We start from the raw sequence: 14,473 nt of genomic DNA, 5'->3' as shown, positions 1-14,473 counted from the left end.
AGGAGAAAAGGAAAGATATACCCATTTGAATGCAGAGTTCCAAAGAATAGCAAGGAGACATAAGAAAGCCTTCCTCAGTGATCAATGTAAAGAAATAGAGGAAAACAATAGAATGGGAAAGACTAGCGATCTCTTCCAGAAAATTAGAGATACCAAGGGAACATTTCATGCAAAGATGGGATCAATAAAGGACAGAAATGGTAGGGACCTAACAGAAGCAGAAGATACTAAGAAGAGGTGGTAAGATTACACAGAAGGACTATAGATAAAAGATCTTCACGACCCAGATAATCACGATGGTGTGGTCACTCACCTAGAGCCAGACAACCTGGAATGCGAAGTCAAGTGGGCCTTAGGAAGCATCACTACAAACAAAGCTAGTGGAGGTGATGGAATTCCAGTTGAGCTATTTCAAATCCTAAAAGATGATTCTGTGAAAGTGCTGCACTCAATATGCCAGCAAATTTGGAAAACTCAGCAGTGGCCACAGGAGTGGTAAAGGTCAGTTTTCATTCCAATCCCAACAAAAGGCAATGCCAAATTATGCTTAAACTACCGCACAATTGCACTCATCTCACACGCTAGCAAAGTAATGCTCAAAATTCTCCAACCCAGGCTTCAACAGTACGTGGACCATGAACTTCCATATGTTCAAGCTGGATTTAGAAAAGACAGAGGAACCAGAGATCAAATTGCCAACATCCTTTGGATCATTGAAAAAGCAAGAGAGTTCCAGAAGAATATCTACTTCTGCTTTATTGACTATGCAAAGCCTTTGACTGTGTGGACCACAACAAACTCTGGAAAATTCTTAAAGAGATGGGACTACCAGACCACCTGACCTGCCTCTTGAGAAATCTGTATGCAGATCAGGAAGCAATAGTTACAACTGGACATGGAACAACAGACTGGTTCCAAATTGGGAAAGGAGCCAGTCAAGGCTGTATATTGTCACCCTGCTTATTTAACTTACATGCAGAGTACATCATGAGAAATGCTGGGCTGGATGAAGCACAAACTGAAATCAAGATTGCTGGAAGAAATATCAATAACCTCAGATATGCAGATGATACCACCCTTATGGCAGAAAGTGAAGAAGAACTAAAGAGCCTCTTGATGAAAGTGAAAAGAGAATGAAAAAATTGGCTTAAAGCTCAGCATTCAGAAAACTAAGATCATCCCCACCAGGGATTCCCTGGTGGCTCAGATAGTAAAGCATCTGCCCGAAATGTGGGAAACCCGGGTTCGATCACTGGATTGGGAAGATACCCTGGAGAAGGAAATGGCAACCCACTCCAGTATTCTTGCCTAGAAAATTCCATGGATGGAGAAGCCTGGTGGGCATGGGTCACAAAGAGTCAGACACGACTGGGCAACTTCACTTTCAAGATCATGTCATCTGGTCCCATAACTTCATGGCAAATAGATGGGGAAACAGTGAGAGACTTTATTTTGGGGGGCTCCAAAATCACTGCAGATGGTGACTGCATTCATGAAATTAAGATACTTGCTTTTTGGAAAAAAAGTTATGACCAACCTAGACAGTATAATAAAAAGCAGAGACATTACTTTGCCAACAAACGTCTGTCTTGTCAAAGCTATGGTTTTTTCCAGTAGTCACGCATGGGTGTAAGAGTTGGGACTATAAAGTAAGCTGAGCGCCAAAGAATTGATGGTTTTGAACTGTAGTGTTGGAGAAGACTCTTGAGAGTCCGTTAGACTGCAAGGAGATCGAACCAGTCCATCCTAAAGGAAATCAGTCCTGAATATTCATTGGAAGGACGGATGCTGAAGCTGAAACTTCAATACTTTGGCCACCTGATGCGAAGAACTGACTCATTTTTAGAGACCCTGATGCTGGGAAGGATTGAAGGCGCGAGGAGAAGGGGACGACAGAAGATGAAATGGTTGGATGGCATCACTGATTAAATGGACATGAGTTTGAGTGAACTCCGGAAGTTGGCGATGGACAGGGAGACCTGGCGTGCTGCAGTCCATGGGGTCACAAAGAGTCGGACACGACTGAACTTCTGGGGAGGCAGTGGCTGCATTTGAAGCGGGTCTTGGGAGGTCCACACCCAAGGAAGGAGGGGCCTTCCACTGCAGGGAGGGGCACGGGCGGGGGGAGGGTAGCAGCCCCAAACAGGAGTGGCAGCTCCTCCCTCAGGGGCAGGTTCAGGCTCCTCTCGCCCTGCCCTCTTTCCAGAGCCTTCTCTCCCTCCACCCAGAGGCCTCCAGAGGTGTCTACACTCTTGCCACCACCGCCCACAGGATGACCCTTCGCGCGGCCCCCAACGCTCCTCTCTGGGGGGCGCGGCGGCGGCGCCGGCTTCTCTCCCCGCCCCCGGGTTTGGTCAACCCCAGCGGGGGAGACGTCCGCTCGGCTCGGGCCCCCTCCCCCAAGCTGCGCCGCGTCGCTCTCTAGCGACCAAGATGCCCAAGTCCCTCGGGCGGCGGGCAGCGGCGATCGCCCCTCAAACCTCCAGCCGCGCCCGCCCCGCCGGCCGCATGCTCGGCCGACTGCACCTTGCGGCGGGCGCGCCTCCTGCCCGGCTCCCAGCCTGCGGGCTCCGGGAGCGCCCCGCGTCCGCCGCCCCACCAGCACGAACGCGAGCAGCGGCCACCCCGGGCCCGCCCCGCGCTCGGCACCGCCCCGCGCCGTGCGCACTGGGCATGCGCAGAGCCAGGGGACGCGCCAGCGCGCCGCCATGGAGCGCATCGAGGGGGCGGCCGTGAGCCGCTGCTCAGCCTCGCCGTACCTGCTGCCGCTCACGCTGCACTACCGCCAGGTGAGCGCATCTTCCGCGCCTTCCGTTCCCCGCGCGGCCGGACACCGCCCCGGGACCCCTCCCGCCTTCGGCCCGGAGCCCCGCCCACCCTCGAGCCCGGAGCCCCGCCCCCAGCCTGCGGCCCCGCAGCCCCGCCCCCTCCCGGAGCCGGGCTCCGGGCCCAGGAGCCAAGCCCCGAGTCTCGTGGTCCCGCCCCGCAGGCCTCGCCTCCCGGCGGAGCGCTTTGCCCGAGTCCAGGTTCACACGCCGGTTGAACGTCGGGGTCGGGGACGGTTTGGGCAGGGACACCTCGAGGGACCACTCATTCCTCCGAAAAGACTTTGCTGAGCCCCGGCTCTTTTTGTGCTGGGACATATTGGGCGCCCCAAAAGTCGGGGCAAGCTTCCTGGAGGTGGTGTTCTCCATTCTGGGTAGAAGAAGGCGAATTGAGTGAGGACGGGGGTGTGCACTGGAGAGCCTCTCCAGGTGGGCTCCCCAGGCTGCCTCCTCCGTGTCTCCACCTGCCGTCCTTGCAGGCTCTGCCCCAGGGCATCACCTCCTCCTGCCGTTCCCCAGGAGGCAGTGCGGTACCACGGCTGCCTCCCTTGGCGCCGTGCATGGAGTAGGTTCACAGGAAACACATGTTTGTCCAGTTTGGGCCCCCACCCTTTGCGTGCAGCTCCCCTGGAGTCCACTGTGCCATCCAGGTGAGGATCGCACCCCATAGCGAGGTCTGTGGGCCCCTCGCTGCCCCTCAGTCAGGACAGGTGGTGCAGGTCTTTGGTGACCCTCTCTCTGCCTGACCGCCCTTGGCCTGCAGCAGCCTGTTCCCCCCGGCCCAGGCCCCTTCCTCTCTCCAAACTATGACGCCCTCTTGACCCCCAGCCTGACAGAGGCTGCACCCCCGTCCACCCTCGTTGCTGTTGTCCCGTTGGCCCTAGGGGACAGGGAGTCCTGTCCCCAGGCTGGACCCAGGCTGGCAGCACTGGCCTGGGGCAGAAGCCGGGGCGGTGTGAGGGCAGAGTACCGGGACGTGGAGGTTGCCGCCCTGTCCCTGGTGCTGGCCTGGGGCCAGGATGCCTGATTGTGGCCACACAGCTCCCAGGGGCCAGGGCTCTGGGGGCAGCAGGTGGGCACAGGGTGGTCCAGGCACCTGACCGCTGTGGCCTCTGGCTGTGGCACCCTCCTCCACTTCCTGTGAAAGGTGGATGGGTGCTAGTTACCAAAGCTGAGCCCATGTGGGTGGCGGGCTGCAGTGGGCACAGGCAGGGGGCCATGGGACACGGCTGGGTGGTGAATGTCAGCAACGGGCTTCTGCAACTTTGCTCAGTAGCCGCTATGCCAGGGGAGATCTGATGGATGGATAGATTGGTCATTGAGGCAGGGCACCCCCATGGCTCTGAAGGGGAAGGGGCTGTGTTTACACTCCAGTCCTGTTCCCCCTCCCAGTGCCATGAAGATGAGCCAGGCCTGGGTCCGGACCACCTGGGTGGGGGTCCTGCAGGAGGGGCTGCCTGGGCCTCAGTGGACCTCTCTGGACCCTCCCCTCCACCTTGCCTGGACCTCAGGTTTGACTGATGTTGTGATCTTGATCCCAGAGGGTATCTGAAACCAATGCAGGGTGACACATACCCTGAGGGAGGCAGGGGACAACCCGGCACTTAGCAGACTTGGGGACAGGCCTTCCCTGGAACCCCTCCTGGTGGGTGGCCGGCCCTGGGGTGGCCAGGCTGCAGGCAGGCCCAGGCCTGCCTCTCGGGGGTGGTGCCTCACAACGGCCTCCCGGGCAGCCCGTCCGGCACAGCACAGGACGTCAGCTCTCCTTCCCCCCGGAAACCAAAGCTGCTGCCCCGCCAGGACGCTCCTGCCTTCAGGCCAAGCTCAGCCCAGTTTCCCCATCTCCCCTGAGACCAGCGTGCGGGCCTCTGCCTGTCGGGTCCCCCTGCCAGGAAGGCCCTTTCTGCTCTGAGTCCTGGTGCAGTGTCACCTCCTCCAGGAAGTCCTCACAGAGGCTGTTGCTCACTGTCTTCTCTTCTGCAGCCCCGGCTGCACTTTCTGTCTCTGGTGCTCAGGTTCATGTCCACTTAGTGGCTTGGACAGGGCGCCATGTGTCGGGCCAGCAGCTCACCAGGGCAGAGGGCTGGATCAGAGGCTGAAGGGCACTGGGCTAAGCAAGCTGGTGATTCGTATCCACGGGGCTGGGCTCTCGGGCTCCAGGGCCAGCCTCATCCTCAGAGACCTCTTTGAGGAGGGCTCAGGGCCAGGGAGAACGGCCCAGCTGGCAGGGTCCTAGCCCCTCACGCCTCCTGCTGCCTGGAACCGCGTTAGCTTCGGTTCTGGCTGCCCCTGGCGGCCTGGGCCCCTGCTCCGCGCTGCCTTCTGTTCACCGGATGCCGCCCGGAGCCCTGGGAGGCACTGGGGCAGGGTACCCAGGGCAGGGGAGCAGGGTGGCGGAAGGAAGGGACAGAGCAACAGGACCATGGGCCACGGGAGAGACAACCCAGGGCCGGAACCGGGCTGGGGAGAGGGTGGTCCCTGTCCAGTCACGCCCCTGACGTCCGATGCGCGGGGTGAGCTCCTGCCGGGCGCTGGCACACCCCCCAACTACTCCTGTGACCACCCCCCCAGCCCTCCCGTAGCCCTCTGTCCAGGCGCCCAAGGGAGCTTCAGCCATGAAGACCTGATCTCTGCTCTACTCACTCGGGACACCCCTTGCCTGGGGCCCTCCACACCCCGTGGTCCTTCCCAGTCTGGGTGACAGCGAGTGTCTCCCCAGTTCCCCACCACTTGCTCCAGTTTTCTCATCACTCCTGGGGAGCACCCGGCTGCCCTGGACGCCCCCTGCCCACCCGCTGCACCTCTTGGGTCCCAGGGGCCCTGGGCCACGACTGGTTTCCCTGGGAGGAGACACTGCAGTGGGTCCCCGGGGCCTCCTCACTCCCTGGAGCACTCCCCAGCCGCTGCCCTGTCTCTTCTAGAATGGCGCCCAGAAGTCGTGGGACTTCATGAAGACTCACGATAGGTGAGGGCCTGGCCTGGCTGGCACCAGGGAAGCCCCAGGCTGGCAGGGACACGGGGCCCAAGGGCAAGGAGCCGCAGCCCCCTCTGCGTTTCTGAGCAGCCCCGCTCTCCCTGCCTCTCACCGAGGGGCCCCGTGCGGGCCGCGCAGGTGCCCTTAGCCTGGAATGCCAGGAGCATGGGCTGGGGGCAGTGTGGCTTCAGGTGTGTGGCTGCGGCAGCTGGACTGCAGGGCCCACGTGTCCCGTCATTCCCACGGCCTCAGCTGCTGCGACCCCCAGCCTGTCCAGCTGCCCAGCGTGTCCTTCCCACTCCTGCCACCTGGCACACACAGGAGGCCTGGGTCCTCACCTGGCATTGTGACCCTGGCGAGCTCTGACCTGGCCTGGGCCTCAGCCTGCCCATCTGAGCAAGGGACCCAACCCTCCAGGGCTGTGGAGGAGGGCAGCGAGGTGAGGGCGTGCTTCTATGCTGAGCTCCGTCCCCCCCACCCCACTCCCCCCTGTCCCCAGCGTGACCATCCTCCTGTTCAACTCTTCCCGGAGGAGCCTGGTGTTGGTGAAGCAGTTCCGGCCAGGTGAGGTTGGGGGCGGGGAGGCCGGCGGGCTCACATTCAGTCCCCTGGGGTCCTGGGGTCAGCGTGCAGACCTGGGAGGGGGCTCTGAAAGAAACAGCCCTGGCAGGGGGGTCTGGCCAGAGCGGGTCACGTGGAGCCGGCCACCACAGGCCGTGACGCGGTCGCCTCCCCCCACCAGCCGTGTACGCTGGCGAGGTGGAGCGTCTCTTCCCGGGGTCCCTGGCCGCTGTGGAGCTGGATGGGCCCCGGGCGCTGCCCGCGGCGCTGCCTGGCTCGGCAGGGGTCACCTACGAGCTGTGCGCCGGCCTCCTGGACCAGCCCGGGCTCTCACCGGAAGAGGTGGCCTGCAAGGAGGCCTGGGAGGAGTGCGGCTACCGCCTGGCGCCCTCTGACCTTCGCCGGGTGGCCTCATACAAGTGAGTGGGGCTGGGAGGGCGGCCTGCGGTCAGACGGCCCTGGAGGCGGGCTGGGACAGGCCGCCGGGGGAGGGCGGTGAGCGCTTCGTCCCCAGGGCTGTGCAAGCAGGGCGATTCTGCCTTGTTCTGCAGCTCGGGGTTGGGAGAAGGTTGGCTGGAACCTGAGGCCCCCAGCCCCACTGTGGCCCCCCAGGCCTCCTGCCCCGCCCCGTGTGGCTGGCTCCGGTGGCAGCTGCTGCTCACAGATGCCCCTGCTTCCTGTGGGATTAGGCACGGGGGCTGGGGGTGGGGGCGAGTCACAGAGGGCTCTGACAGCGGCTCAGGAGGGAGGGCAGGGCCGGGTCCTGGGCCAGGGTTGGAGCTCTGCACTCCCGGGGAGGGGTCGCCGTGCGGCCTGCCCCTACCAGAGCCCGGGTGTCTGCCAGCCACTCCACTCCCCCTGGGGACACCTTCCGGGACGGGATGTGAGGTGAAACCCACCCTTGCCCTGGGGGTGTGGCGATGGGTCCCCAGCCCTGGCGAAGTCCCGAGCAGAAGGAGGGTCTCCAGCGGAGCCCCAACCCCCAGCAGCCTTCTCCAGAGGGGTGGGGCCTCAGCTCTGCCCCCCAGGCCAGCCCGGGGCCGCCTCAGCGACATCCTGGCCTGGCCAGGCGTCCATGGCCTTCAGTCTTGGGAAGGAGATGGGGCAGGGCTTGGCACCTCCACGCTCCAGGCGGGGTTTCTGCACCCCAGGGTCAGACACCTGGTGTGATGCCTCAGTTATCTGCAGGCATCCTCCGTGTACCTGGCCAGTGGTCACTGGTCTCTGAGCCTTTGGGCTGGCGGTCCAGGGGCTGAGAGAATCCAGGGGCCCTGACTTCAGGTAGGGCTTGAAGCAGTGGGCAGGCCAGGAGGAAGGCACGTGGACGTGCCCTGGGCAGGTGGGGTCCCTGGAAGGGGTGAGTCTGCGTGGAGGCCTGGCAGGGGTGCTTTGTGGAAAAGGCTCAGGTCGAGGGGATGAGCAGCCCCTGCCCCTGGGCCATGATCCGGAGGGTACTGGGGAACCACGGAGGGTTCTGGACAGCAGGCGGTCAGCTCAGACTGCATTTTAGGGACGAGGGGAGGCAGGCCTGGGAGGGGGAGAGGAGACCAGTGCAGCTCCTCGCCCTGGGAGCTGGACGGCAGCAGGACAAGCCAGAGCTAAGCTCGCACAGCCCCATGGCCGGGCCCATGGCTTCCTTCTGGGGCCCCGGCCCGTCCCAGGTGACGCGGCCTTGCGCTTGCCTGAGGTCTCGCGGCCGGGGGCGTGATTGAGCGAGCAGGGGGAGGCCGTGCCGGCCTGGCAGGGCACACTCTTCTTGGCGCCGGTCTCCTTCACACACCGGCGGAAACGGGGCCTGGAAACCCCGCAGACGGTGACTTCCATCAAAGCCCAGGCTGTGGCCGCCGGCGGAAATGGGCTTCAGGAAGGGTCCGGGGGAGATAAGGGGCCGGAGGGCGGAGGAAGCAGCTGGGTGAGGTCAGTCTGGGCGTGGCCCCACCGAGGGTAGGACAGCTGGGAAGGGGTCAGACGCCCCTCTGCTCCTTGCCCCAGTATCCCGGGAGCTCTTCCACCCCGCAGGCCTCGGCTGGCCTCAGCTAGCCTCAGCAAGACCCAGGTCCCCCTTATCCCCTGGACTTCGCAGACACCCCGTGGTTTCCCTCTCCCCTGTACACTGTTCTGGGCCCTTCCCCTCTGGAGTCCAGACCAGTCTGTCCGTCACCTTGTTCTCAAGGCCAGCAGTCACCATGGCTACCCACTGCTGACCTCCGCCGGCCCAGTCTGCGCCCCTGCCTTCTGCCTGGCCCATCCCCCTCCCTGGGGCCAGCAACCCACTCCTGGCCGCCATCCAGGAAGGAAGGGGAGTCCTTGACGCCCACCCCCCCAGCCTATGAGCCCTGGTCCTGGGATCTCACCCCCCATCCCCGCTGTGAGCCCCGGCCTGGAGTGGGTACCCTACCCTACAAGTGCTCACAGACGCAGGCTGCACGGCCGGAGCCCTGGGCATGGACAGGCTCTGCCCGGTGGGGCGAGGACTGGCTTGGCCCAGCCTGGGCAGAGCGGCAGGGCCCGCGGGAGAGCGGGGGCCGCCTGTCAGCCACCCACGTTCTCACTGCGTGGTTGCTGGGGACCTGGCCCACCACTTGAGGGCTTGACAAGCTGCGGCCAGGCATCAGCTGGGTTCTGGGTCCTCTTGAAGCTCTTCGTGGCCGTGCCTGTGGGCTGTCTCCTGGCTGGCCCTCGGCTTCTTAGAGGCCCTCCACACCCTGGCCCGTGGCCCTCCGGCAGCAGCGAGGCAGCTTGCTTTGTCTTCAGGCATCTCCCTGAGTTTTCCCGTCACTGATCTCTAAACTCTCTTGATTAGGTCACACCCACACAGGATCATCCCCCTTTTGATGAACTTAAATTCCGCTCATTAGGTCCCTTAATTACATCTGCAGAATCCCTCATCACCTGACCTAATGTACCCAGTTGCAAGTCACAAGCCTGGTCACAGCCTCGTCACATCCAGCATGTTCCCAGGTCTCCCCCACACTCGAGGGGATACTGCGTGGGGATCTGGGGGCCCCGGAACCTCCTGGAACCCTGCTTGCCAGGGGCTGGAAGGGTGGACAGGAGAGGACTGTGGAAGGGCCAGGGGTGGCCGGCGGGGCCTGTGTGGACCCCTCAGCACATGCTGTCTCGACCTGCAGGTCTGGTGTGGGACTGACCAGCTCCAGCCAGACCATGTTCTACGCGGAGGTGACGGATGCCCAGCGGGGAGGCCCAGGCGGGGGCCTGGCTGAGGAGGGAGAGCTCATCGAGGTGGTGCACCTGCCCCTGGACGGCGCCCGGGCCTTTGCGGACAACCCGGATGTTCCCAAGACCCTCGGCGTGATCTTTGGTATCTCGTGGTTCTTCAGCTGTGTGGCCCCTGGCCTGGGTCCCCAGTGAGAGTCCCGCAGACCCAATAAAGGCTTGCATCACTCTCGCCTGTGCCCACTGACTCTGAGCTGTGACCGGGCTGGGCTGGGGGCAGGGCAGAGTGAGGCCTCCATGAAAGCCCCTCAGCTCCCCCTGAGCAGAGGCGCCTGCTGCAGGCTGTGCTGGGGGGCTGTTGGGAGCTGACCGCTGGCAGAGGGCTAGGCCAGGCCTGGGCAGCGCCACTGGCTGGCGGGGGAGAGGCAGGAAGATGGTGTCGGGTCAGGCCATCCCTGGGGGCGGTGGCTGAGCCAGTCACGGCAGGAGAGGGCGTGGACAGGCTCAGAGGCGCATGCTCCCTGCTCCTGGGTCCTCCCTGCCCAGGGCTGGGCCGATGCCCCCTTCAGTAGCCCTGTGGCCCTGGACATTGGTGATGAGTCTCACTCTACCTGCTGACCTGTGTGCAGGCTGGCCTGCAAGCCCCACAAAACCCCCACCCGAGGGGTCAGGGATGACGTGAGCTGCCCTCTGCAAACCCTTGAGCACGTGGGGTCCCAGGAGGGCTGGACGTCTGCTCCGCCAGGCACCCAGCGGGACCTCCAGCATGCGCCGGAGCCCTCTGCGAGGAGGGTGCGGGTCATCATGGGCGTGGGCGTCTGTGGGCGCGGCGGGGCCGTCAGTTGGGGATGAGGGCTGGGGAGGTTTCTTGGAGGGAAGGCTGGCTTGCCCCTCTGTGAGGGTGGTGGCCTGGCCTGGCCCTTTCCCAGAGGCCCCCAAATCCTCTGGTCAGCCCCTAGGGTGATGCCCTAGGACAGGACGGGGGCAGCCTGGGTTGTGGTCCACTGACCCTGCAGAGGGCAGAGTGTCCAGGAGATCCTGCTGGACAGACAGGGACTGGGGGCCCGGGCGACCAGGAGCTTCTGCTGTGGACCTGCGTGCCCTGGGCCCTGGCTGGAATGGGAGAGGACGCTGAGTGAGGACACACTGCCTCTGGCTTCTGCTGAGACCCTGCTGTCAGGAGGGGACAGCTGCCCAGGCTGAGGTGCCCCTGCCCTCCCGGGCCTGCCCCGGGCCGGCAGGAACTTTCCTTCCTGCTGGCCTGGGGGTCATATGTGGCTTAGCCCCTCCAGCAGTGGCTCGGAGCCCGTGGCCCCCAAGTCTGGCCCTCCGGGCTGGCCCAGGGTGGCTGCACCCAGGAGGCCCACTCAGGCAGCACCACCTGTATGCAAATGACAGCCGTGACCCAGGTGGGGTCTCCCGGGAGCCCAGCCCAGCAGTGGGGTGCTGTGGCGGGGGGGTGCTTGGGCCTGGGTGTGGGGCCGGCAGGGTGGTGCCGTGCTGGGGTCCCGAGCGCCAGCTCCACCCTGTCAGAGGGGCCCTGAGGGTGGCCCTGGGCCGGGACGTCTGGAGAGTCTGAGGCAGGGGCTCTGCCCAGCTTGGGGCTGCCCCACCCTGCCTGTACCTTCCGGCTGCCGCTGCCCACCTCCTGAGCTCCACTGCCTGCACGCTCAGAGGGGCCTCTGCTGGGCCCCGGGGGGAGCTGGGGGCCCTCTGCCCTGGGGAGCACGCAGGCTTCGGCCTGGCAGGACAGGGCCCTGGTCTTGGGTGCGGTCCAGCCCCGCACTCTGCTCGGCAGCCCGTTGGGGCAGGTCAGCAGGCACCGCCGGGCCTAATGGAGCTGGCATCGATTTCCCGGCAGTGGGGGGGGGGGGGGCTGTAACCGGAAACTCCCCTCCCTGGCCGCTATATTTAGCACCGCAAAACACGGGCGGAAGTACCTCACTCAGCCCCACCGGCTCTGTCCACATGCCCGGCAGCCGGTGCCCAGCAGCCGGTGCCCAGCTGGTCCTGAGCAGCCCGACCGGCTGAGCCGTGCCCCCTCCTCGGGTGCCTTGTCTGGCGCAGAGTGACACCCACCCCAGGGTCTGCCTGGAGGGCCCCTGGGGCAGGGGACTTGAAGGGGGAGCCCTTGGGCTACGGGGCAGGTGCGGCTGGGACACTGAGCAGAGTGTGACCCAGGGAGCCCCAAACTATGCTGGGGTCTTCCTGGAAGAGGCGGGAGCCTGTCTGTCTCTGGGTCTCAGCCCTCTGGCTCCCCCCCCATAGGAGGGGACCCCTATAGGAGGATCGCCTGCCCCGCAGCCCTAGTCCCGGCTCCTTCCCTCAAGCGGCCAGCATCCTGCCTTCTCCTGGGTCAATTATGTCCAGGCTGTGGCTCCTGGGAGGCAGGGGGTGGGGGGAAGGGGACCATGAGTGGCATCTGTGGCCTGCAGGGGGCACCCTGGGCAGGGAGGCAGGGAGCCCGCTTTGCTCCCAAAGGGCCTGGATGGAAGCAGAGGGGGCCAGATGGGTGCGGTCTCCCTGGGCCCCAGGGTGGCCCCGCCCCCAGCAGGTTGAGCTGGAATCTGGAGGTGGGCTGAGCGTCCCTCACTGCCACCTTTGCCTTCGAGCAAAGACAGCCTCGAGCAGGGCAGGACCTCCGCCCAGAGCAGCAGCTCCTGGACCCGCAGCCTGGCCGCCAGGGTCAGCCATGGCGCCCTGTGGCGCATCCCGGCCGTCCGCCTCTCCTGCAGCTGGCTGCCGGCAGGAAGCTTCGAGGTGGACAAGGGAGGGGCATAGAGTGCGGGGGGGCGGGGGGAGGTGCAGGGGGGGGCGGGGGGGGGCGGGTGCTGTTCTCCGGATTCCACCTCTCACTCGTGCCGGAATTGCCCCCTCGGCCCCTCCATGGCCAGGCCCCGGCCAGGCCTCCAGCTCCTCTCGTTTGCATTTGGCCTCCCTGTCTGACCTCACCCCGTGTTGCCCTTCCCCCCTACAGCCAGGGATCTCTGTGACAATGTAAGTCACAAATGTGCAGCCCAACCCAGCTCAGCTGCTTTCTGTGACTTCCCGTCAGTCTTCGCAGGAAGGCTCGCCAGGCCAGCCCAGCACAGCCGGTGCTCGCCACCCCTTCCAGCCTCCCCAGACCCCTCACCTGCTCTGCCGGGGCCCCGAGTCCTCCTCCTCAGCCCCAGGGCCTTTGCACGTGCTGTTTGCAGCAGCTTTACCTGGCCGACCCTGGCCTGTCCACTGGGTCTGAGCAGGCCTCCTGGGTAGGGTACCCCCACATGCCTCGCTCAGTACAGTTTGCTGTTCGTGTTACTAAGTTCTCTGCCCACTCCACCACCCCCACTGGGAACCACTCATGGGTGGGTGGGCGGGCAGGGGCTGTGTCCACCTTGCTTGAGTGAGTGCTGGAGGGCAGTGGGTGGTAAGGCAGTGGGCAAGGGCCAGGATGGAGCTCTGCCCCCGGAATGGCACAGGGGTTTGCTCGTCCCTGTTGGGGCCTGCAGGACTTCATCCCTGCCCCTGGACCAGAGCGGGGGGGGGGGGGCTCTCTCCGTGAACCCCCTGCCCCCACAGGCGGTAACCGCTACGCAGGAAGCAACTGGAAGGCTGTGAACAGCTCTCACATCCCCTCATTTGGTGGGGGTCGCCGTGCATGGCGGGTCCTGGCCTGTGTCCTGCCCCCTCCCAGCCTAGAGCAGGGCTCAGGTCGGGATGGGTGTTTGGAAGGAGCAGTCAGGCCCAGCTCTTTAGGCTCCTGGGGGCTGGACCCCCTGGCTGGTCAGTGAAACCAGGGCCGCGGGCAAATTTGTGGGAGGAGCCTGGGATGGAAGAAAGCCCAGCTGCTACCCGGGGTTGGGCGGGAAAACCCCTTTGGACCAAAGCGGTATCCCAAGCGACCAAGGCGATCTCTAGCCTTGGAAGGGACCCTGTTTGGCAGAGAGGAGGCGGTGTTTGGAGACCCGGAGCCTTGGCATGACTCCGTGGAGGTGAGGCGAGGTTACTCCAGCAGAGGGCAATAAGGCGATGACACGGGTGGGATAAGGGGGCCTGGCGACCAGGACAGCAACCGCAGCCTCTCTGGGCGGCCCTCACTTTGTCCTCTGGGGCGTGCACCACCGTCCTTTATTTGCACCCTCCTCATCTGCGCCCAAACCACGACCCCCATCCCGGACGTTCCTGGAAAGTACGGCCTGGCGACCCCCGACACCAGAGTAGAGCTGGACATGGGCCGCGCAGAAGGCCGTTAGTTCCGTGGCTTCCGACCTGCGGGCAGACCTGCAGGCGGTGGGGCGGGGGGCGGGGGGCGGGGGGGGGGGGTTACGAGGGGAGCAGCGCCCCCTGCGGCGGGAGTGGCGGGGGGAGGTATTCCCGGGGGCGGGGGCGCGTAGTAGGGCCGCGCCCGCCCCAAGTAGAGTAGAGCCCTGATTTGTGCAGAAGGCAGCCTCTCCCCTGGGACTGCGAGGAGCGCGGCGGCGGCGCACCGGTGGGAGGGGACCGCGGCGGTGACCTCAGGGGGCGCCCCACCCCCTGGCTCCGGAGACCCGGCAGGGCTCCGGCGAGGTGCGGCCGCGTTGCGGCGCCGGGTCCCGCTCTCCTGGCTCCGACCGAGGCGCTAGCGGAGCCCCCGCCGCCCGGCAGCCGGCCGCCGGGCCAGGGCGCTGACAGGAGGCGCCCTCCGCCGCCTTTAAATCCCGGGCGCCCCCGGCCCCCCCGCCCCACCCCGGAGAGCGGCCCCGCCCCCTCATGCATATGCAGGTGAGCGGGTGACGAATGGGCGAGCGAGCTGTCAGTCTCGGCCCGAACTTGTCGGCTGCGGGCGAGCGCAGCGCGGGCGCGCAGAGCCGAGGCCCGGAGCGCCGCTGCCGCTGCCGCCGCTGCCGCCGCCGCCGCCGCCGCCAGGAGGGAGCCGGATCGGGCCCGAGCGCCGCCGCCTGCGAGCCCGAGCGCC

At 64.8% G+C, this 14,473-nt stretch overlaps 1 protein-coding gene across 3 annotated transcripts; it reads left to right on the top strand.

Moving 5' to 3' along the window:
- The first annotated feature begins 2,574 nt into the window (after positions 1 to 2,574).
- On the top strand, positions 2,575 to 9,769 carry NUDT14 (nudix hydrolase 14). Of its 3 annotated transcripts, XM_043434285.1 has the most exons (7): positions 2,677 to 2,789; positions 3,305 to 3,475; positions 4,218 to 4,336; positions 5,747 to 5,790; positions 6,299 to 6,363; positions 6,542 to 6,779; positions 9,492 to 9,769. In XM_043434285.1, the coding sequence occupies exons 4-7, from the start codon at positions 5,774 to 5,776 to the stop codon at positions 9,730 to 9,732; spliced, it is 561 nt and encodes a 186-aa protein (XP_043290220.1). In that variant the 5' UTR covers positions 2,677 to 2,789; positions 3,305 to 3,475; positions 4,218 to 4,336; positions 5,747 to 5,773; the 3' UTR covers positions 9,733 to 9,769. The 3 variants fall into 3 exon arrangements, with proteins under 3 accessions (XP_043290219.1, XP_043290221.1, XP_043290220.1); XM_043434286.1 differs by lacking the exon at positions 3,305 to 3,475 and having other exon boundaries at positions 2,666 to 2,789; XM_043434284.1 differs by lacking the exons at positions 3,305 to 3,475; positions 4,218 to 4,336 and having other exon boundaries at positions 2,575 to 2,789.
- The last annotated feature ends 4,704 nt before the right edge of the window (positions 9,770 to 14,473 follow it).

Source organism: Cervus canadensis, chromosome 17 (assembly GCF_019320065.1).
Source record: "Cervus canadensis isolate Bull #8, Minnesota chromosome 17, ASM1932006v1, whole genome shotgun sequence".
Classification (NCBI taxonomy): domain Eukaryota; kingdom Metazoa; phylum Chordata; class Mammalia; order Artiodactyla; family Cervidae; genus Cervus; species Cervus canadensis.
This window is presented reverse-complemented; position numbering and strand designations above follow the sequence as displayed.

Bases quoted from the DNA above. Each gene is read 5' to 3' on its own strand.
- NUDT14 (XM_043434284.1), top strand. From the start codon at position 2,709: ATGGAGCGCATCGAGGGGGCGGCCGTGAGCCGCTGCTCAGCCTCGCCG. The intron at 6,364-6,541 runs GTGAGGTTGGGG...TCCCCCCACCAG, and splicing joins GGTGAAGCAGTTCCGGCCAG to CCGTGTACGCTGGCGAGGTG. The intron at 6,780-9,491 runs GTGAGTGGGGCT...CTCGACCTGCAG, and splicing joins CGCCGGGTGGCCTCATACAA to GTCTGGTGTGGGACTGACCA.